Source organism: Corylus avellana, chromosome 1 (assembly GCF_965113065.1).
Source record: "Corylus avellana chromosome 1, dhCorAvel1.hap1.2, whole genome shotgun sequence".
Taxonomy (NCBI): domain Eukaryota; kingdom Viridiplantae; phylum Streptophyta; class Magnoliopsida; order Fagales; family Betulaceae; genus Corylus; species Corylus avellana.
In genome coordinates, this window is record NC_142490.1 from 41,902,640 (window position 1) to 41,924,994 (window position 22,355).

Consider the following 22,355-nt stretch of genomic DNA (forward strand, 5'->3'; position numbering starts at 1 on the left):
GACTTGATGAAAAATCACGTTGACCCACCTTTTTGTTCAAATGGAGATTGGAGGTGACCTTTTGGTCCCCCTCCTGCCTTCGAAATTGAGGAAGATCTCATTGATGTGTGTAAACGCTCTCCTATGACAAGACATTATAATTTAGAAACCCAAAAAAAAAAAAAAAAAAAAATTGCAGTCAATTTCATTAGTCTTTTTACATTGGTTGTATTGAGGCTTATTTCTTCCTGTTATTTGCTTAAAACACACACACACACACACATAACATGTCATATAGAGATAGGCTATAGTACAATGTAATACATTTAGACCTTTTTTCATTACGCATGCAGTCTCCTTTCTTTCTTCTGTTGTTTTTGAGATGATACAACAAATTACACTCAATTGTCCATTCATGAGGCAGATTCACCTGCCCCCCACCATAGTTTTGGACCAAGAGAAACGCATGGATGAAGAGTGGGACTTCCGAGTATCTCCAAGTGTTGGGTATGATGAAGACCCAAAATTTCGTGGAATGGATTTCATTTTTCGGAGCAAATATGCATCGGCATCCTCACTTTCAACCTCCTCCTCCTTCACCTCTTTGTTCCCCTCCAACACTTTCACTACTTGTCTCATTGTTGGGCGGGAACTTGGGTCAGGGTAAGCACACAACAAGCCCAAGTGAAGCACCCTATCCACTTCTTCTTCATCAAACTCCCCTCCAGCCTTCAATCTCTCATCAACGGCATTCATTAATTGCCCTTGTACCATCAATATCCATGCCCAATCTACCAAAGGTGGCTTCCCTTCCTCTATAGGCCTCCTCCCACACATACTTCTAAAATCAAGATACCAAATCCAAACACATCAGTTTGAGTGGATGCCTGTCCGCTCCTAATCACTTCCGGCGCCAAATATCCGACGGTCCCGACCACCCTAGTCGTGTTAGGCACTTGACTATGGTTGTGCATTTGGGCTAATCCGAAATCCCCTAGCCTTCCATTCATATCCTTGTCAAGTAACACATTGCTGGCCTTAATGTCCACCCCTCATGTAAGTACAAGACTGCTGAAGCCACATCTTTCAAAATCCTTGTTCTGTCTTCACAGCTCAACATCTTCCTGTCATCACATTCAAACACCCACTTGTCCAAACTCCCATTTTCCATACAGTTATAAACCAAAAAGAAGTTCCCCTTGTCTCTCTTGCACCACCCTCTGAACCCCACCAAACTTCTATGCTTCAATCTTCCAAGGCTTGAAATTTCAGCCAAAAATTCTCTCATCCCATCATTTTCATGCGAAATGCATTTGACTGCAATCTCTGCCCCTCCTACTAAAACACCTTTATAGACCTTGCTATTCCCTCCAGTTCCAATTGCATTTTCTTCTGAGAATTCTCCTGTCGCCGCCCCAATTTCTTGATAAGACATTCTGTGTGGCCAATACTCCAATTCCCATTCTTCCATTTCCTCTCCCTCCCTAACATGTACTCCCCTTGGCTTCCTCTTGATTAAAAACAGAGCACAAAGACCGACACCCAAGAAACCTCCCACTGTGATTCCTGCAATAAACCCTCTGGATCGAAATATTGAACCCTTTGGAAGAACAAACGATGGCAAACCGGTGGTAACCAACTCTTGGCTTAACGAAAAGTTTGAATTACTAAAGCTCCAAGCCAAAATCTTGTGGCTTTCAACTAACAGTCCGGTACCACTTGTAAAGCCAACATACATTTCATCCTCAAAAACCTCAGAAAGATCAATAGAAACATTCAACAAAGGCTTCAGAGGTCTTTTCATGCCTGACAGAGCTATAGTAACATTAATCAAAGAATCTGAATAGTCAATCCGAACTTGGTAATTTTCACCACTGTTGAGCTTCAATTCCTTGAATGACCTCTCATCATCAACATCGCTGCTGTTGTCGGGCCAGTACCCGGCATCGTGTGATGCATTTGATTTGAGGGAGTTCACGTCGATTCCAACATGGTTGGCGCTTATGTCATCGAATTCTTCGTTCTTAAACACATCAAACTCGACACCAAAGACATGGTTATTGGGATTCCCATTGTTGTTGAAGTTGAGAAGGCGTTGATATTGAGCTGGGTCCGCGCCTTCGATGCCCTTAAAGGGCACAAACATGAAAACTATGCCATGCCCGGCAGGAGGATTATTCTTGTAAGGAACCATCGAGAAGATGAAAGATGTTGAGAAAGGATACACATAAGAAGCGTTTGGGTTTTTAGCGGGGATCTTTTCTGGGTAAATTGCCCGGCCGATTGAGAAATATGTTCTGTTAGTGAGCGTTAGAATACGAGATTCAACGTCGGCCAGGCCATAGAGTAACATATCAGAGGAGTTGAAGCCATTGAAGACGAAATCAACAGCCGATATGGACTGGAAGAAGAGAAAAACCGGCAACAGAAACCATAGTAGTAGAGGCTGTCGGTGTTTATGCTCCTCCATGGCGGATGATAGCTAGAAAAATGGAAAGAGAATGAGCAGATGGTGTTGGATTGGATAAGGAGTTATTGAACTTTCTTGGTCATGACCTTGTAGATATTCGTTTCATTTGATTTCTTTCGCCACAAGGCAGTTAGCCGGGTTGTTATCTATCAACATTTTCATAGCAGAGTTATCAAGTGCAGTGAATGGAGAAAAAAATGGCATTGAGAAGAGAAGGGCTACAGAATTGCATGGTTTAATTTGTCTCCAAAATACAATCCAGATCTCCTGATTGTTTTTAGCCAATCCAACTTGCATGCATTCTCCAAGATATGACAGAATAATTTTTGTCCGAAGAGGACTGGTCTTCAGAAGAAGAGTCACAGCATAATCTGAAAGAGAAGGCAAGGAAAAGGGTGGCCACAAGTAATCTTAAAAAGCCATCACTCATTAATAGCCCGATTGGAATGTGTTTAGATCATGAAGTTGAATGCAACGGGTAAGCCCACGTGACGTGAAAGACTTGAAGCCTTGCGCATCTAGAAAGACGCCTTGCGTGTTTGGAAAGACAAAGGGAACAGATGCGACAGTCCAGGAGTTCAATGTGGTTTTAAGACTAATTGGAATTGAGTATTCCATTTAGAAAGATAATTAATATTTATTTACTGAAAATTGAGGAGTTTGAAATAGAATAAAAATTTCATTAGGAAAATTCCTAGGCCATGGGGAGGCCACGTGTCACCCCCACTATTTTCTTTTTGTAAAAAATAATTTATAAACTGGAAAAACTTCACTTTGGCCTCCCTGAACTTCAGCCGATTTTACAAACCCCCCTCAAATCTTTCACTTTGAACTCCTTAACTTTCAATTTCTATCGCTTTGGACCCCTCTGTTAGTTTTCAACATTAAATTCAAACGATTTGGCATTTTATGCCCATTATGCCCATTATACCCTCACCTAGTCCATTTGAAATTCCGAAAACACCACAAAACTGCAACACCCACCCTAACCCAAAGCGACATCGTTTTGGGCATTAAAATTGTCATTTTTTTTTTTTGTTTTAAAAAAAGAAAAAAGAATAGGCAAAATATTAAAAAAAAGAAAAAAAAAAAGTAAAAAAAGAAAAAGAAAATCAGGGTGGCTCCAACCACCCCCATGGCTGGTCTGGGGGTGGTTCATGGTTAAGGGGATGGTCTGGCCACCCCCAAAAGGCCAAAACAAAAAAAAACTCATTCACAGTTTTGGGCTTTTGGGGGTGGCCGGACCAACCCCAAGGGCGGTTTCGGCCACCCCCATACTGGCCGTAGGGGGTGGCTGAAACCACCCCCATGCCCTTGGGGGTTGTCCAACCACCCCCAAAAACCCAAAACCGAGAATGATTTTTTTTTTTTTGTCATTTTCATTTTCTTTTTTCGGATGGTGAAAGAGTCAATTCATGGGGCTATATTCACGAAGGGTGGTGGGTAATAATTATCATTGGGGTTATATATATATATATATATATATATATACCACACACACATTTGGGTTTAAAAATTAAGCTTTCTTTGTATCAAAATTAGACTTGACTCTTTATTCGTGCCTTTTCTCCCCTCGATAAAAATTATGGTTTTGTCCTTAGTAATAGATGAGTTGAACAACCAAAAGAGAGAACTGACAACTATCTTGTATAGTTTCGCTAAAGTAGGCCCGTTGTTGACCTCGGTTGCGAAGCATGATTATATATTATGATTTTAAGTATCACACATGACTTAAAACTAGGGGTCTCAACCCGGTCCGGTTTCTCGGTTTTTGGCCAAAATCAGGGTACCCCGGTTCCAATTTTCACTCGATTTTTCGGACCGGGTAACCGATTTTTTAAGAAAATTGCGTTTTTTTTTTTTTTTTGGCTAATTGGGTGGTCGATTTGTCGGAGTCGACATGGCCGATGACAACGATGCTAATGTGAACCTTCTCTTTAGTCTTTACCCATTCTAAATCACAAAACTAGCTGCAATAGAAGATTAAAGGAAGAAAAGAAAAAATGCTTTAGACAGATAAAAATTCTCAAACATCTACAAAACCAACAAAAAAAAAAAATTCACATAGATCCCAAATCACTAATTGAATTTATCAAATTTCAAAATTCATCTGCATCAATTTCAAATCTAAAATCACAGAACCAACGACAGAGTCTGAAACCCAAAAATCAACAAAACTTAGATCTAGAAGGAAACAGATCTCATCCAATCAACCAAAATAAAAAAACATCAACACCAAATTGATGAGACTGAAGCAAATAAGCCCATAAAGCGCACAGGGGCCGCCTGGAGATCAACGTGCGCCCTCCTCTCCGACCTCGTCAAGCCGGTCTACAGCTTCGATGCACTCAAACCTGCTCACAGTCTCGATGGACATGTGCTCGGCGATGTATAATCTCGACGGGAAGAGCGGTCGCTGGGACTATCTCTCCGCCGGGAAGACCGTGCTCCCTAGGGTTTACTTCGTCTTGTTGCCGGTTCCTGGAAGTGAGAGAGAGAGGTAGAGAAAGGGAGGCGGAAGTGGAAGTGGAAGAGAGAAAGAAAACCCTAAAGTAAAAATAAAAACAATATATATATATATATATATATATATATATATATATATATATATATATATTGTTAGGTCATGTTTTTGCACATTCGGATTACATGTATGTTGTTGAAAATGAAGCAACTCAACATGTCCAGAAAGCTAATTCTAGAAGGCCCTGTCCGGACCGCCAGAGGCCAAGTCCAGACACAAAATCCAGCAAGCTGATTTTGATTTGCAAGTCTGGACCGCAAGAAGCTGGGTTCGGACCCAAGTTCCAGAAAGCTGCAATTGAGAGTCAGGTCTGGACCCAATTTCCAGCAAGTCCATTTTATATAGCCTATTCGGAGACAAGACTTGGATGTCCGGACACCATGTGGTTACGCATATGTAACCCTAGCTGTGTCCGGACACCCACTATTCCTGTCTGGACACGACTGCTAAATGGTGTTTTATTTTCTATTCAAGCAAACTGTTTTGCCTATTATATGTACGCATTTTGGGGAACAAAAATAGAGAGCTTAGAGCGAGATATTGTTTTAGTTTATGTGAGTAAAGATTAAATACGTGAAGCCAATTAGAGTTCCAGTGAAAGGAAATCTTTTAGAAGAATTGTGCCAGATGTTCTGGAAAGGGCTACTGCGATAGAAGTCAAGTGGGTCGCTTGTCGTGTACTAGGAAGAGTAAATTGCAAAGGTTTTGTAATTCTTCTTGTATTCCTTATTCTTCTTATAGTGGATTGATTTCCTGGGTTTGGCTGCCCTGGAGAGGTTTTACATTTAGAGAGTTCTCTAAATGGTTTCCTCTCCGTAACCAAATATCTGTGTTCTTGATTGCTTATTTCATATCTGTATTTGGTTGATTTTTAACTGCTAGGTTAGATCTATTTTTGCATAATCTTTGTGAAACACCTAGACATGTGGATAGGTGTCGTTTGGAGTCGTTGTTAGGTTTTTCAATTGGTATCAGAGCGGGTTCACTCTGTGAAGGAATTATTTCCTGAGTGTGATCCGAGACTCCATATCAAATGTCTCATACTGTTGCTCCTAATTCCCTTCCCGTCTTTGACGGAACTAATTATACGCTTTGGAAAATACGTATGAGAGCATACTTTAAATCCATTAGCGTTTGGCATATTGTTGAATCTGGATGGACTCGTCCAGACAAAGCAATAGCTGAATGGACAACGGAGGAAAAGAATAATGCTACTGCTAATGACAAAGCTATAAATGCTATTTACATATCTGTTTCAAATGAGGAATTTTCAAGAATTTCTAGATGTGAGATAGCTAAGGAAGCTTGGGAAACTTTAGAAATCACACATGAAGGAACTAAGGTTGTTAGAACTTCAAAAATTCAAATGTTGGTTTCTCAGTTTGAGGAGATTAGAATGCAAGAAGATGAAACATTTGATGAATTCTACTCAAAACTTAGTGTCATTAAAAACTCGACTATCAATTTAGGAAAGAAAATGGATGATGCTAAAGTTGTGAAGAAAATCTTAAGGTCTTTCCCTGAGAGGTTTATACCTCAAATTGCTGCCATACAACAGAGCAAAGACCTAGACACAATGAGAGTAGAAGAACTTGTAGGTTCATTTCAAACTTTTGAGTTAATTCTTCCTAAACACAAGAGCACCAAGAATATTGCTCTTAAGGCAACAAATGTTAAGGTTGACTCTTGTGGTGCATCTGATGAGGATTCTGGAAATGAGGAAGAAATTGCTATGTTTGCTAAGAAGTTTAGGAAATTCTTTAGATCCAAGAAAGGAAATTTTAGAAATAGTAATTCACAATTTTCTAAGAAATCTAGAATTGAGAATGTTGAGAAAGGAAAGTCACCTAGAGGTATCAATTGTCACGAATTTTTAGGACATGGGCACATTCGTGTTGACTGTGCTAACTTGAGAAAGTCAAATAGCAAGGCATTTAATGTGACTCAAAGTGATGAGTCAGACAAGGACGATGCTAAACAGGGAGTTAATTACTTAGCATTTGGAGTTAGTTATGAGAGTGAGCATGAGAATAGTGAGTATAATTCTCAAGACAAACAAGGTGTGTCCGATAATGATTCAGAAGAAGAAGATGATCTGCAAAATGCTTATAATAATCTCTTTATGGAATGCACTAAACTGAAAAAGTTGAATAAGCAGCAATTGAAGAAACTCAAAGAGGTTAATCTTGAAAATTATCAACTTTCTATCACCTTAACTGATTCTCTTGATACTCATAATACTTTGATGTCTGAAAATCAAATGCTAATTGCCAAAGTGAAATCCTTAAAGAATGAACTGAATGAATCAAAGAATCATTTAACAAAATTCTCTAGTGAAAAGCTAAATCAAATGCTACATAATCAGAAACATTCGTTTGATAGAACTGGATTGGGTTTTGATAAATCAGCTATTTTATCTACTAATGTTGCTTCTTCTTCAAAGATGATTTTTGTGAAACCAGTGAACAAAGAAGATAGCTTGGCTGAAAAGAAGGTAATTTCTCCTCAAATTTCCAACGGTGGAAAAGGTAAGGGAAATCTAACTGATTCCTATATGTCTAGTTCTAAGTCAAGAAGTGTGCATATGTTAAGGAACCAACCTTCTCAAAGGTTTATTCTAACGTGTCATAACTGTGGTAAGATTGGACATATTCGTCCTCAGTGTTTTCAGCTTAACAGTCATGAGCCTAAAAGAGAATATTTCCATTCTAAAAATAGTTATGAGAAATTATTCAACATGATGAGAGACGTAATAACACGGTTAGATGTCTTGGATAAGAGTCACACAGTTGTCCCTATTGTGAAGAAAGTTTGGGTCAAGAAGATTAATATCATTCACCCATTGAGGGGGAGTGTGGGGGAGTGGTAATGGACTCACCTAGATTAGGTGGGCACATGACATGCCTGGAATTTATGCATATTTCATTTATCTTTGGTATTCTAAGGCATTTTTTTTTGTGTTATTTTTTGAATTTATGCATATTTCATTTTTCTTTGGTATTCTGAGGTTTTTTTGTGTGTTATTTTTGTGATATTTTTTTTTCTTTTCTCTCTTTCTTGTTCAATGGTCAGTTTCTCATGTATTGTTCTGAAATGCATATTGTACATAAGAGTGGGGTCAATAATTTTGCAATTTACATCTAATGATTCATATGTTTTATGATCTATCTTGTTCTTCTGAAGACTGTTGAGGGAGTAAGAGTCAGTTTTTCTCATGTTCGAAGTTGTGCACTATTTGCCCCCATTAAGTTAGTATTTTTGATATGTGTTTGGGAATTCAGATCAAACTTTTTGTTTGGAAGATAGATATGTCTTTTCTATCCATTTGACCACTCGTTAGTTGAACCTAGCTCCTAAAAATTCCGACATTTTCTTTTTTAAAAAAAAGGAGGCATAAAATGTGCTCAAATGACTTATGTTTGCTTCTATATGTCCCTATAGAAAGAATCAGTGATCAAATCATTGCGGAAATAGATGATTACTAAAGGACATGGTGAAAAGCGAATGCTTCGTCTCAGGGGGAGTGTATCGGATGAGGGAATCTAGATCCTAACATTATAAGGTTTGACTGTGGCTTGAATCAGACTGTTTGTCTTTCATTTACAAAAAGTCTGTCTAGATTTGTCTTCCACTAATGAAATCTTATTTAACGGGAGTTTTCACACACTACACCTTTTGCATAGTTTTTTGAGTTATTGCTTACTTTTCTGAATTCACAGAACATGGGTACTTCATGCATATGGTACATTTATGGTGTGTGTAGTATGTTGATCACTCCGGATTGATAAGATATTCATAAGGACATGCATGAGATATTGGGTATCTATACAAGTTGTGTTTTTTTTATTATTATTTTTTTTAAAAAAAAAAAAAAATCAAATCAGATTTTTTTTTGTTTTGCTTTAAATTTGAGGGGGAGGATGTCCGGACACATCGCTTACCTGTCCGGACACGCCTATTTCAGCCTTGTCGTGTTTTTCTTTTAAAAGTTCTCTTGAAGGTTACTTTGGCAAAGCAACAGTGATGAAGTCAAATGCCCAACTTCATAGGCTTCCCGCTCCAGCTGACCATGCTCCTCCAATCGTTCAAGATCCTCCAGCTGCATCCTCCTCGGGTTCATCAGATGTTTCCGGTCAATTAAATACAATAATTGACTTACTTTAAGCTCAAGGCCAAAGCATCGAAGCTATTAACACCTACCTGACGACTTTGGAGCAAGATGTGAAGTATATCAAGGACAGTTTTTGGCAAGAATAATTTTCATTTTTGTTTGCTTTGCTTACAAATCGCATGCCATTATGTCACGGAATTTTGTTTTGTTGTTTATTGTGGCTACTTATTTCAGATTTAATGGGTTGTTTTTCAGTTTAAACTCTAGAATCCCATTTTTGTTGTTGTTTCCTTTTGTCCTTCAGAGACAAAAAGGGGGAGTTGATGTGTCATTTTCATGTACAATAATTTTTGTCTCCGAATGGCCAAAGGGGGAGTTTGTTAGGTTATGTTTTGGCACATTCGGTTTACATGTAAGTTGTTGAAAATGAAGCATCTCAGGATGTCCAGAAAGCTGATTCTAGAAGGCCTTGTCCGGACTTCCAGAAGCCGAGTCTAGACACAAAATCCAGCAACGTCAAGTATTCTTAAGCAAATCTCCTTTGCTTCTGAGCTGATAGAACAAATGACCCTCAACTCTCCATTCATGATCCAGCTAAGCTTCACCTCCCCTCCGCCACAATATTGGACCAAGAGATAGACATGATGATGTTGGAGAGAAAATCAGCCCCTTAGAAGCAAGGCGATGAGTCGCCAACAGCAGGTCGCTCAGTGAGCCCGTGTCGCCTAGTGGGCATGTGACTGTGCGCCCATTGTGCACGTCGCATTTATTGTATGACCTCGCTATTTATGGTAACCACTACGTACGGACCTGACTCAAGCACGCCTCTCTTGCGCGAGAGGTATCGGCCACACCTTTCCACTAACAGAAATTGGCCCATAGTAAGGCCATACCGACCCAAACCAAGGATGCACATAAAAGGAGAAGGGCCAATCTGACAAACGCACGTCTCAATACACCCAAATGAAAGATTTTGGCCATCCCTTGTAAGATAGTGTACTGTGTATACGTATGTAAAACGTGTTGTAACCAAATGTGCGAGTATATATATATATATATATATATATATATATATATATGAGACATGCACTGCTAATGAGAACAGAGGAATTCATTCATAGAACAAAGCTCTTACACCAAAAAACTCCCACTTCTCCTTCTCCCTTCAGAGTTCAATATCTTTCTAATTATCAATAGCTATCTAGCACATTGCACCACCTCAATTGAACCTAAGTTCTCCGGGGTGACCGGAAACTGAGTTAACAGATGAAGAGTGGAACTGCAGAATATCTTCAATTGTTGGGTGTGATGAATGTTGAAATTGATTGGCTCATATTTGATCAATAGAAATGGGCCAAATTTTTGGTTATTGAATTTGTTATTTGTTTTCTTAATGGAGAAGCAAAGTTGAAAAAGGCTTGAATTGTGGGCTGCCTTCTGCCGCACCTAAGAGCTGCGCCCAACATATGCCATTCAGTTTTTTTGTAAAATGAAGCTGCCAGTCTGCCACCTCATTTGCTGTGATTTGTCCTTAATCTCCAGAGAACCGTCGCATAAAGACTTCTCACCTAAGAATTCACTGCACCCAAGAGTTTTAGCCTTATAATAACTCTTTTGTTTATTATTGATTGTCAACAAAAGAAGCACCCATAATTGTATAGCCATCTTGGGCAGCCGTCAGAAGAAATGAATAAACTCATTTAGTTTATTCATTTCACATGCTACCTTGTTCTATAAAAGGGTTACATGGGAGTTGTAGAAAGTATCCTCGATCGGCAGAAAATAGAACAGAACTTGTGAGTGAGAGAAATTAGGTGAATTTGGGGATTTGGGTTTGTGAGTGATTAAACACTCTTTTGTGTCTCTCCTTCCGAATTAGTGAAATATCTCTCTACTGTGGCACAGTAGACGTAGGTAATTTACCGAACTACATAAATTTTGTGTTCTTGTTGTCATTTTGTTTATTCTGCTTGATTGATTGTGTGAGAAATTCGTGACCTTTCGCACAACAATGAAGACCCAAAATCTCGTTGAATCTCAGACCACCTACCCATGGGTTTCATTTTTCGGAGCAGTATGCATCCATATCCTTGTAATGGGCACAAAAAGGAAAACTATGCCACGCCCAGGAAGAGTGTTCTTATAAGGAGCCATCGAGAAGATGAAGGAAGTTGAGAAAGGATACACATAAGAAGAGTTTGGGTTTTTAGCTAGGCTCTTTTCTGGGTAAAGAGCACGACCGATTGCGAAATTTGTTTTGTTAGTGAGCGTTAGAATACGAGATTCAACGTCGGCCAGGCCATAGAGCAACATATCGGAGGAGTTGAAGCCATTGAAGACGAAATCAACAGCCGATTTGGATTGGAAGAAGAGAAAAACCTGCAACAGAAACGATAGTAGGAGAGGCTGTCGGTGTTTCTGCTTTTTCATAATTGAAGAAAATTATGAAAGAGAGATAAGCAGATGCAGGTGGATCTGAGAAAATTAAGAAAAGGTGGTGGTGGTGGATGAGAAGTAGTAATTGAAGTTTCTTGGTCAACTTTCAGAAATTCGTTAGTGCGAGTTGGGAAAAACCAAAAACCGGTACCCGGTTCCAATACCCGGTTTTTGGTACCCGGTAATTATCGGGTTACCGGGAACAGGGTACTTATATATATTAAAAAATTTTACGAACTATTTATATATTTATATTTATGAACTATTTTTATTGTAAGAGGTATTTATTTTGGTTGGTAGATTATTTAAATATTTGTTTTATTTATTTTTTTTGGGTTTTGAATTGTTGTAGTAAGGGGGTTTTTCTTGTGCATGTTGGTTTGTTTAAATACTTATTTTTATTGTTTTAATGTTTTCTTTATGTAACTAATTTAAAATAATTTTTAGAGCCTTTTAAAAAAATTGAATTTTTATTTCTATGGCCCATATAGGCAAAAATGTTTTTTTTTTTTTTAATGATTTTTGAGCTTTTTTTGGTTTTTTATTTTAATTATTTGGAACCATCACAACAAAACCCAATTAATTTTGACAAAAAAGCTAATAGATGTTTTTTAAAATAGGCCAATTATATGAAAAAATAGGCTTATTTTAGGCCCAATACAAAAAATAAGCTAAGAAAACAATTTTTTTTAAAAACCAGTTACTGTTCCGACCGGTAACAATTTTGAGAAAACAGAGATGTAGAAGAGAAAATCTTGGGAAAAGAGCGATGTAGAGAAATAAATAGTATATTAATGAGATAGATGTGTGAATAGTATCAACTACATATAGCGGAATTGTTCACAAACGCTAAACAAATGTATTTTGCATTAATTGAGATGCATAATATTATAATGTAGATGATTTTTTAGTGTTTTACTCCTCTATTTTAGATAAAGTAAGAACTGAGCCATTGTGATTGCTCTTATAATTTTTTTTTTTTCTGATCTGATTGCTCTTATAATCAAATGCATTTTCATGTAACCTTATAGAACAATCACTTTCAGGATAAGGACAGATAGGCTCGGATACAGGCTGGAATATTTAAAAATAAGTGAAAAATAATGATTTTTTTTTTGCAGGTAATTAATAATTCCTTCTATTTATTTTCTATATCAACTACCCATTGGAGATTTCAAGTTTCAATTGAATAACGTCACCGTTAGACTTTTGTGATCTTTTTACACTAGCCATTATGTCAATGAATGTTGTAGAATTCTAATAGGGACATCACCCCTGATTTATCTAAGCACGAGAATATAGAAATTAACAATAATATATCATATTTTCTTTAGTTCCGCTCTCTCTTTCATATTATATATTTCTACGCATCATATAGCCACTCAAATTTTATTTTATTTTATTTTATTTTTTATGGATGTTAGGTTTTCGAGTACTTAAGAATAATGATGAAAGTGCGGGTAGATAAAAATCGATCGCATCCACTATCTGCATATACAAATGCAGATAGAAATTTTAAGGTATATAGATACAATTAATAATCGTATATGTATTCCCTTTATATATAATACATATTAAAGTTTTAAATTCAATTATTGAAGCGTCTCTTTCTCTTGCTTAGAAGTTTATAAGTAATGAAGCTTATTAGTTCGTCATATTTTACTTACAATACAATTGTCCTTATATTTTACATTTAATTGATTCATGATTTGTACTTGTAGGAGGGTTGATTTAGATTCATAATGTGTTGATTTTTTTTTTTTGTTGGTTTGCTGGATTTGTAATTTATGGCAAAATGATTAATAAGTGTGATATGAATAATAGTGTTCAACTAGAAGCACAAATTACGTCCACAAAAGGTAGCTCAATCGGCTGTGACTACGCTTAATGAAGCGAAGATCATTAGTTCGAATCCTCCCCTCCCCCCTCCTTAATGTAATAATCGTGTGGATGCAGATAATAATCGCACAATGCAGATGCAGATGCAGATACCTTAAAGTGATAGCTGCTGATATTGCTAATAACTTATATGCATTTGCATTTTTACATACATGTCATATACATTAATACATAGAAATAGAGACAAACAGTGAAGACAAGTCATATAGATACCCAACACCCATAATACAATGTAATACATTTAGACCCTCGTTCATTATGCATGTAATCTACTTTCTTTCTTCTGTTGCTTCTGAGATGATGCAACAAATTACACTCAATTGTCCATTCATGATGCAGATTCACCTGCCCCCACCATAGTTTTGGACCAAGAGAGATCCATGGATGAAGACCCAAAATTTCGTGGAATGGATTTCATTTTACGGAGCAAATATGCATCTGTATCCTCACTTTCAACCGCCTCCGCAACCTCATTGTTTCCCTCCAACACTTTCATTACTTGTCTCATGGTTGGCCGGGAACTTGGGTCAGGGTACGCACACAACAAGCCCAAGTGAAGCACCCTCTCCACTTCTTGTTCATCAAACTCGCCTCTACCCTTCAATCTCTCATCAAGGGCATTCATTAATTGCCCTTGTACCATCAATAGCCATGCCCAATCTCCCAATGGTGGCTTGCCTTCCTCTATAGGCCTCCTCCCACACATTACTTCTAAAATCAGGATACCAAATCCAAACACATCAGTTTGAGCCGATGACCGTCCGCTCCTAATCACTTCCGGTGCCAAATATCCGACGGTCCCAACCACCCTTGTCGTGTTAGGCACTTGACTATGGTCGTACGTTCGGGCTAATCCGAAATCCCCTAGCCTTCCATTCATATCCTTGTCAAGTAACACATTGCTGGCCTTAATGTCCCTATGAAGGACTTTGACATCCCACCCCTCATGTAAGTACAAGACTGCTGAAGCTACGTCTTTTATAATCTTTATCCTGTCTTCACAGCTCAACATCCTCCTGTCATTACATTCAAACACCCACTTGTCCAAACTCCCATTTTCCATAAAGTCATAAACTAAAAAGAATTTGCCCTTGTCTCTCTTGGACCACCCTCTCAACCCCACCAAACTTCTATGCTTCATTCTTCCAAGGCTTGAAATTTCAGCCAGAAATTCTCTCATCCCATCATTTTCGTGCGAAATGCATTTCACTGCAATCTCTGCCCCTCCTGCTAAAACACCCTTATAGACCTTGCCATTCCCTCCAGTTCCAATCACATTTTCTTCTGAGAAATCTCTTGTTGCCGCCTCAATTTCTACATAAGTCATTCTGTGTGGCCAATACTCCAGTTCCCACTCTTCCATTTCTTCTCTCTCCCTAACATGTACTCCCCTTCGCTTCCTCTTGATCAAAAACAGAGCAAACAGAGTACAAAGACAGACACCGGAGAAGCCTCCCACTGTGATTCCTGCAATAAACCATTTGGATCGAAATATAGAACCCTTTGGAAGAACAAACGATGGCAAACCGGTGGTAATCAACTCTTGGCTTAACGAAAAGTTGGAATTACTAAAGCTCCAAGCTAAAATATTGTTTCTTTGAATTAACGTTCCGGTACTACTAGAAAAGCCAACAAACATTTCATCCTCAAAAACCTCAGAAAGATCAATAGAAATATTCAACAAAGGCTTCAGAGGTCTTTTCATGCCTGCCAGAGCTATAGTAACATTTATCAAAGAATCTGAATAGTCAATCCAAACTTGGTAATTTTCACCACTGTTGAGCTTCAATTCCTTGAATGACTTGTCATCATCAGCATCGCTGCTGTTGTCGGGCCAGTACCCGGAATCGTGTGATGCATTGGATTTGAGGGAGTTCACGTCGATTCCAACATGGTTGGCGCTTATGTCATCGAATTCTTGGTTCTTAAACACATCAAACTCGACACCAAAGACATGGTTATTGGGATTCCCATTGTTGGTGAAGTTGAGAAGGCCTAGATAATTACCTGGGCCCGCGCCTTCGATGCCCTTAACGGACACAAACATGAAAACTATGCCATGCCTAGCAGAAGGATTATTCTTGTAAGGAACCAAAGAGAAGATGAAAGAAGTTGAAAAAGGATATACATAAGAAGAGTTTGGGTTTTTAGCGGGGATTTTTTCTGGGTAAATTGCCCGGCTGATTGAGTGATCTGTTCTGTTAGTGAGCGTTAGAATACGAGATTCAACGTCGGCCAGGCCATAGAGTAACATATCGGAGGACTTGAAGCCATTGAAGACCAAATCAACAGCCGATATGGATTGGAAGAAGAGGAAAACGGGAAGCAGAAAGCATAGTAGGAGAGGCTGTTGGTGTTTATGCTCATCCATGGGGGATGATAGCTAGAAAAACGGAAAGAGAGATGAGCAGATGGTGTTGGATTGGATGAGGAGTTATTGAACTTTCTTGGTCACCTTGTAGATATTCATTGCATTTGATTTCTTTCGCCACAACGCAGGTAGCCGGGTTGTTATCTATCAACATTTTCATAGCAGAGTTATCAATTGTAGTGAATGGAGAAAAAACATGGGATTGAGAAGAGAATGAGATCGAGTTTAGAAGAGTCAAAGAAGGGCTACAGAATTGCATGGTTTAATTTGCCTCCCAAGTACAATCCAGAATCTCCTGATTGTTTTTAGCGAATCCGACGGGCGACGAGGAATGGTCTTCAGAAATGAGGGCATAATTTGAAAGAGAAGGCAAGAAAAAGGGTGTCTTTAGATTCTGAAGGCGAATGCAACGACGTGGCACTGTCATTAATTGTTCAAAAATTTTCATTATTCATGGAGCGATGTCATTATTTATATGATCCAACGGTCAAATTTTTGTTTGAGATCAAGGCCATCTATCTTTGACCTCATATTGGCGCCACATGCTGCGAAAATCAAGTGGCGTCCGAAGACTTGAAGCATTGCACATGGTTTGTGTGTTTGGATGGACAAAGGGAACAGATGCGACAGTCCAGGAGTTCAACGTGGTTTTAAGACTATGATCCGTTTGGTTCATGCCCTAAAATGAAATAGTTATACCTATAAATAGTTATTCATTTGTTTCAAATAGAATGTCTATTCCCTAAAATGGCTATTCCTATGAAATAGTCATTCTTCTCGTGGTGGATTGGTGAAGCCTTTCGGTAGTGACGCAGCCAACCCTGGTGCCATCGGGGGTGGCTCGGACTCTCACCGGGGGTGGTCTTGGCCATCCCTAGAGGGCCACGGCGAGGTCCTTTAGGGTGGCGCGGCCACCCTCAATGCCTGCTGTGGGAGGCAAACCACCGCACCTTCAACCTTTTTTTTTTTTTTTTTTTTTTTTTTTTGTAATTTGAGTTTTGGAAAAATTAGAAATTAAATGAGATTTTTTAGTAATTTTGGTTCAATTCCAATTATAAAATATGTGTTGCTACTAAATTAAAGAATTTTCAATTCCAACATTTTATATTCCCAATAATACATATTCATTTCCTTAATTGAATACTCATTCCGCAAATCAAACATGGCCTAATTGAAATTGAGTATTCCATTAAGAAAGAGAACATGTATTACCGAAAATAGAGAAATTTGAAATAGAATAATTATTTTATTAGGAAAATTTTTAGGCCATGGAATTGGCCGCGTGTCACTCCCAACCAGATTTGGCCCCTAGCCACCTTTACGGATGGCTCAGAAGCCACCCCAGGGGTTGGGGGTGGCTTTCCGGCCACCCTTAACGTTCACTCCCAACCAGATTTGGCCCCTAGCCACCTCTATGGATGGCTCACAAGCCACCCCAGGGGTTGGGGGTGGCTTTCCGGCCACCCCTAACGTTAGTGGCGTTAGGGGTGGCCATAAATCATGCTAGCGATTTCCAATTTTTCACACTGTAACTTCGTACACAACGTTGGTTTAAATAAAACTTGCCTTTCAAATGCAAATCATGCTAGCGAGTTGTCCAATTTCACTGAACTCTAATATTAGAACGACGATAGAAATCACGAACTGTTGCATGGGTATGCAATTTCTTGTAAATCTTTCAAAACCCAGAAGGTAAATGTTTGATTAAGGGAAAAAAAGGGGTGGGGGGGTGGGGAATGGACTCTTCCATGGCAAGGAGGAGCTCCTTGCTGTGGGGTTGGGGCCACCACGAGTACTGCATCATGAACGCCGTGAATTCTAACATTTTTTCTCTTCACTTGGAGCTCTCCTCTATTACTCTATGGACAGAAAAGCTAAACAAGCACACAGTTGTCCTTTTGAGTTCGGCCTCCGTTGTTGTTGATGTTGTTGAGGGCCATTGGACTAAGGCTTTCTAGCCACCCCCAGGGGGTTCAGGGTGGCCAGAAAGCCACCCTTATCCCCTGGGGGTGGCTTTTCAGCCACCTCTAACCCCTTCGAGGGTGGTCAAAAGTTAGGGATGGCTTTCCGACTGAAATGGGTATATTAGGTTAATGGAACATTCTATTGTAACCTCCCATACAGTTGAGTAGTTGGTTAAAGTAGTTAAGAAGTTAGTTGTAGAAGTTAGCAAGTTGTTAATTGTTGTTAGTGGTAGTAGTTAGCATGGAAGGAATTATAAATAGCCTGCAGGAAGATGTAATAAGAAGTTTTGGAGTCATTTGTTCATGGAGGAACTTTGGAGGTTTAAACATCCTCGAAATGCTTTGTAGGAGACTAGTCATCTCAAATTAGCCATTTGATTCAATGAAGGAGTAATTTCTTTCTCACTCTTTCCTTATTTCCATTTTATTCTCTCTTCTTGAGTAGTTTAATGTTACATTGGCCACCCCTTAAAAAAAATTATTTAATTTTAAAATTAAATTTATAAAAAAAATTAATATACTGAAGTGGCAAAATGGTCTGTTTAGTTTGGGACTGATGAAAGTTAAACATTTGGGGGAAAATCTAACGGTAGGGATTTTTTTTGCATTTTTGATTGACCCATGGAGTAAAATTCGAAGAAAAAAAAAAAATTGGATTTTATAGTTTTGGTGCGTTGACTCAGAGATTTATAATATATTTACCCTTCTTTCTATCAAAATTAGACTTGATTCTTGATTCATGCTTTGTCTCCCCTCGATAAAAATTATGGTTTTGTCCTTAATGATAGATGAGTCGAACAGCCAAAAGAGAAAGAATTACTATCATGTATAGTTTCGCTAGAGTAGGCCATCATTGACGAGCATGGTGATATATTACGATTTTAAGTATCACACCGACACATGACTTAAATACAATCCTAACCATATATATATACGCGTGTGTGTGTGTGTCCTTAGTGATAGATGAGTCGAATTGCCAAAAGAGAAAGAACTACAATCATGTATAGTTTCGCTAGAGTAGGCCGTCATTGACGAGCATGGTCATATATTACAATTTTAAGTATCACACTCACACTAACGCATGACTTAAATGCAATCGTATATATATATATATACACGATTGACCGTACAGATAATTTAGAATGAGTTATTATCAATAGATATTAAAAGTATATTAATGAGATGATGTGTGAACAATGTCCGCTACATGTAGCGGTGAATTATTCACAAATGTTAAAAAACTGTATTTTGCATTTGAGATGCATAACATTTCAACGTAAAAGGTTTTTTAGTGTTTTGCTTCTCTATTTTAGATAAAAGTAAGAAATGACTAAGCTATTGTAAGAGTTTTTATAGAGGATAACTTCTATAAGGAGCTGGTGTAAACCAGCTCCTTTGAGACCACCAATTAGAATTGGACAGCTAGGATTATCACACCAAATCAAATGAGGAGAAAAACACTCGATTAAAACACCAACTCACATCATCCACAAAAGACAAAATCCTCATTTTTCTCCTCTCCCTCCCTCTCTGTCTCTCCAGTGGCGCCGTGAATCCCAGCCCAGAGCTTGCCAACCCAGACTTCTCCGGTGCTCCCCTCTCTCTCACCCTCACTCTAACAGACACACACCGGCAGCAAAGAAAAAAATTTCTTTGCTGCCCAGTGCTTTCTCCTCTCTCACTCACGACACAATTTCTCTCTCACCGAAATTATATCTCTGTTTTTCTCTCACAATGTGATTTTTCATTTGCACAAATACAATGTGATTTTTCATATTTCTCTGTTTTCTCTCTCACAAAATACAATGTGATTTTTTTTTTTTTAATTTCCTTGAATTCTCATTTTAGCTGTATTGGTAGGGTAGGATTATTGCCTATCAAAAGCAAGCTGTTAAGTTTAGATTTTTTATAAGAAAAAATTTATGAAGTTGAGATTTTAGTAGTTATAATTGAAGAATGTTGTTATCCTCTGGCAGGATCTCTAGGATGAATACTAATATCAAAGAAATTGATAAAATATCATTTTGTGATGATTTTATTGAAGATGGGCATGTTGACCATGAAATGATAAAAGATCATAATTATTTGAAGCAACCAATTGCAAGTATTGCCTCATTTAACAGTCCAAAGGAACCATGTCTTGATATGGAATTTGAGGAATTAGAAGATGCTCATGCATGTTATAATGCATATGCAAGGCAAAATGGTTTTAGTATTCGAATAAGTCATTCTCGACTAGCTAAGGATAAGTCAATAAATGGGATAGAATATGTTTGTTCAAGAGAAGGCTTCCGTCATAAAAGTTATCAAGAGAAAACTTATACAATCCCGAAGCCTGCTGAAATAAGGATAGGATGTAAAGCAATTATGGGTTTAAAGAAAGTGGGATTAAAATGGATTGTATGTAAGTACAAAACTAAACACAATCATGATCTCCTTAGTCCTAGAAGTACAAGTTTGCTTCGTGGACATAGAGTGGTAACACGTGCCCAAAAAAGTCTTATAGATACACTTAATAAATCCAATGTACCTCCAAGAAAGATAATGTCAATGTTGAGTGAAGAATCCAATGGTGACCATAATGTTGGTTGTATTGCTAAAGATGTGCAAAATTATTCGGACAATAGAAGAAAGGTTCTTTTGGAGAGGGAGATGCACAAAGAATGTACAATTTTTTTCTCGAGAAACAAAACGAAAATCTGGGTTTTGTTTACGCAATCCAAGTGGATGAATGTGGATGCATGGGCAATTGTTTTTGGGCAGATGCTAGATCACGAGCTGCATACCAATATTTTGGAGATGTTGTTACTTTTGATGCTACTACCTATTTGACAAATTGTTATAAGATGCATTTTGTTCCTTTTACTGGAATTAACCATCATCATCAATCTATGATGTTTGGATGTGCTTTGCTTGTAAATGAAATGGCTGAATCTTATACGTGGTTGTTGAAAACATGGCTTGAGACAATGCTTGGACGTGCTTCCTCTACAATTATCACTGATGATGACAAGGCTATAGGCAAAGCAATTGCAAAGGTATTACCAAATACCACTCATAGATTGTGTTTATGGCATATTTTACAAAACGTTCCAAAACATTTGGCTAGGGCTGGCAAAACGTGTAATCTGGTAGACCCGATTAGGACCCGTTAAGACCCGCGACCCGATTACCCGAAACACGAACACGACCCGTTTAGCTAAACGGGTTAGCGGGTCTAACACGATTATAACATGGAAAATATCCGGGTAACCCGACACGACTCGCTAAACGGGTCATATCGGGTAGACACGACCCGACACAACCCGTGCGCTAAACAGGTAACACAACCCGACCCGACCCGTAAAAAAAAAAAAAAAAAACCCTTAATCAAAATTGGAAAAAATAATTTAATAAAGGGATCTCTTAGGCCAAAAGATTAGTCAAATTTATCCTAACCATCCAAAAAGAATAAAAAGTGTTAAAAGAGAATGTTTTAATACATAGACCCATATAGAAAAAGTAACGGAAAAACAAGGAATATGCTAGTGAAGTGAAGACTGTGAAGTCATGAAGTGAAGAGTGAAATGAAGTCGTGAGTAAGTCGGTAAGTGTTAGGGTTAACTTAGTTAGAACTTAGACATAGGTTTTTTTTTAAAAATAAAATTAAAAATTAAAAATTAAAAATTAAATGGGTGTGGCGGGTCTCGGGTGACCCGCCAAACCCATTTATTAAACGTGTCTGGCGGATCGACCCGTGGACCCCCCGGGTCGACCCGCCAGACATGAATTTAATCGTGTCTTAATCGAGTAGACCTGATTAAGGCCTAAACCCGATAAGCCAAAACCCAATACCTGTTAACTTCGTGTCGAGTTCGTTGGTCGTGTCAAAATTGACAGCCCTACATTTGGCGCATATATATAATAAATATCCATCTTTTCAAAGAGACTTTCAGCATTGCATTCATAATACACTCACAATTGAAGAATTTGAGGCGGAATGGAGTGAAATTGTAGGTAAGTATGAGTTGGGAGAGAATAATTGGTTGAAAAAACTTTATATGCGACGTGAAAAATGGATACCGGCTTACTTGCACAAATTCTCATTGATATAAAATAATTACAATCTAAATATTAACAATAAAATAACTAAAATACAAGAGATGAAAAGTAGAGTATGGAAAGATCTCACAATGCTATAGAATCACGCAAGAGCGTTGTCCTTAAAGGTTGATTCGTACCTCTCGGAGTGTATCACTCAGTGTTATCGGATCATTTGACATGCAACCTCCCAGGATTAGACTATAACGTCTACCTTTGTTAAGGACGCACTTCCAATAACGAAGACTAGTAGAACATCCCCTTGATCTTCTTGATAAAAAACCGCAAAGAGAAAATAGAAATTGGATAGAATAGAATTCTATGCAATTGGTCTTCTAAAATAAGACAAAACTCTTTTATAAAGAAAATGAGTTTGCCTTTCTTTCTTTCTTATTGCAAACTCACTCTATCATACGATTGGGGATGTTTTCTTTCTTTATATAATTAATGATCAAATGGTCAAAACACCAAAAAAGGGTAAAACATTTGTTAATAATCAAATGGTCAAACTAGAAAAGCTT

General features: G+C 38.1%; 1 protein-coding gene and 2 pseudogenes across 2 annotated transcripts; 1 reads left to right on the top strand and 2 right to left on the bottom strand.

Annotated features, from left to right (window-relative positions):
- Nucleotides 1-405: 405 nt before the first annotated feature.
- On the bottom strand, nucleotides 406-2,449 carry LOC132172132 (L-type lectin-domain containing receptor kinase VII.1 pseudogene; annotated as a pseudogene).
- Nucleotides 2,450-9,685: 7,236 nt separating this feature from the next.
- On the bottom strand, nucleotides 9,686-19,502 carry LOC148589865 (L-type lectin-domain containing receptor kinase VII.1-like). Of its 2 annotated transcripts, XM_088512163.1 has the most exons (5): nucleotides 19,488-19,502; nucleotides 13,812-15,781; nucleotides 11,095-11,130; nucleotides 10,351-10,391; nucleotides 9,686-9,729 (listed from the first exon to the last, which is right to left on the bottom strand). In XM_088512163.1, exons 1-5 carry the CDS (start codon nucleotides 19,500-19,502, stop codon nucleotides 9,686-9,688), a joined length of 2,106 nt encoding a protein of 701 aa, XP_088368289.1. The 2 variants fall into 2 exon arrangements, with proteins under 2 accessions (XP_088368289.1, XP_088368290.1); XM_088512164.1 differs by lacking the exons at nucleotides 11,095-11,130; nucleotides 19,488-19,502 and having other exon boundaries at nucleotides 9,686-9,731; nucleotides 10,353-10,397; nucleotides 13,809-15,790.
- A 796-nt stretch (nucleotides 19,503-20,298) lies between these two features.
- LOC148589866 (protein FAR1-RELATED SEQUENCE 5 pseudogene) lies at nucleotides 20,299-21,848 on the top strand (annotated as a pseudogene).
- The last annotated feature ends 507 nt before the right edge of the window (nucleotides 21,849-22,355 follow it).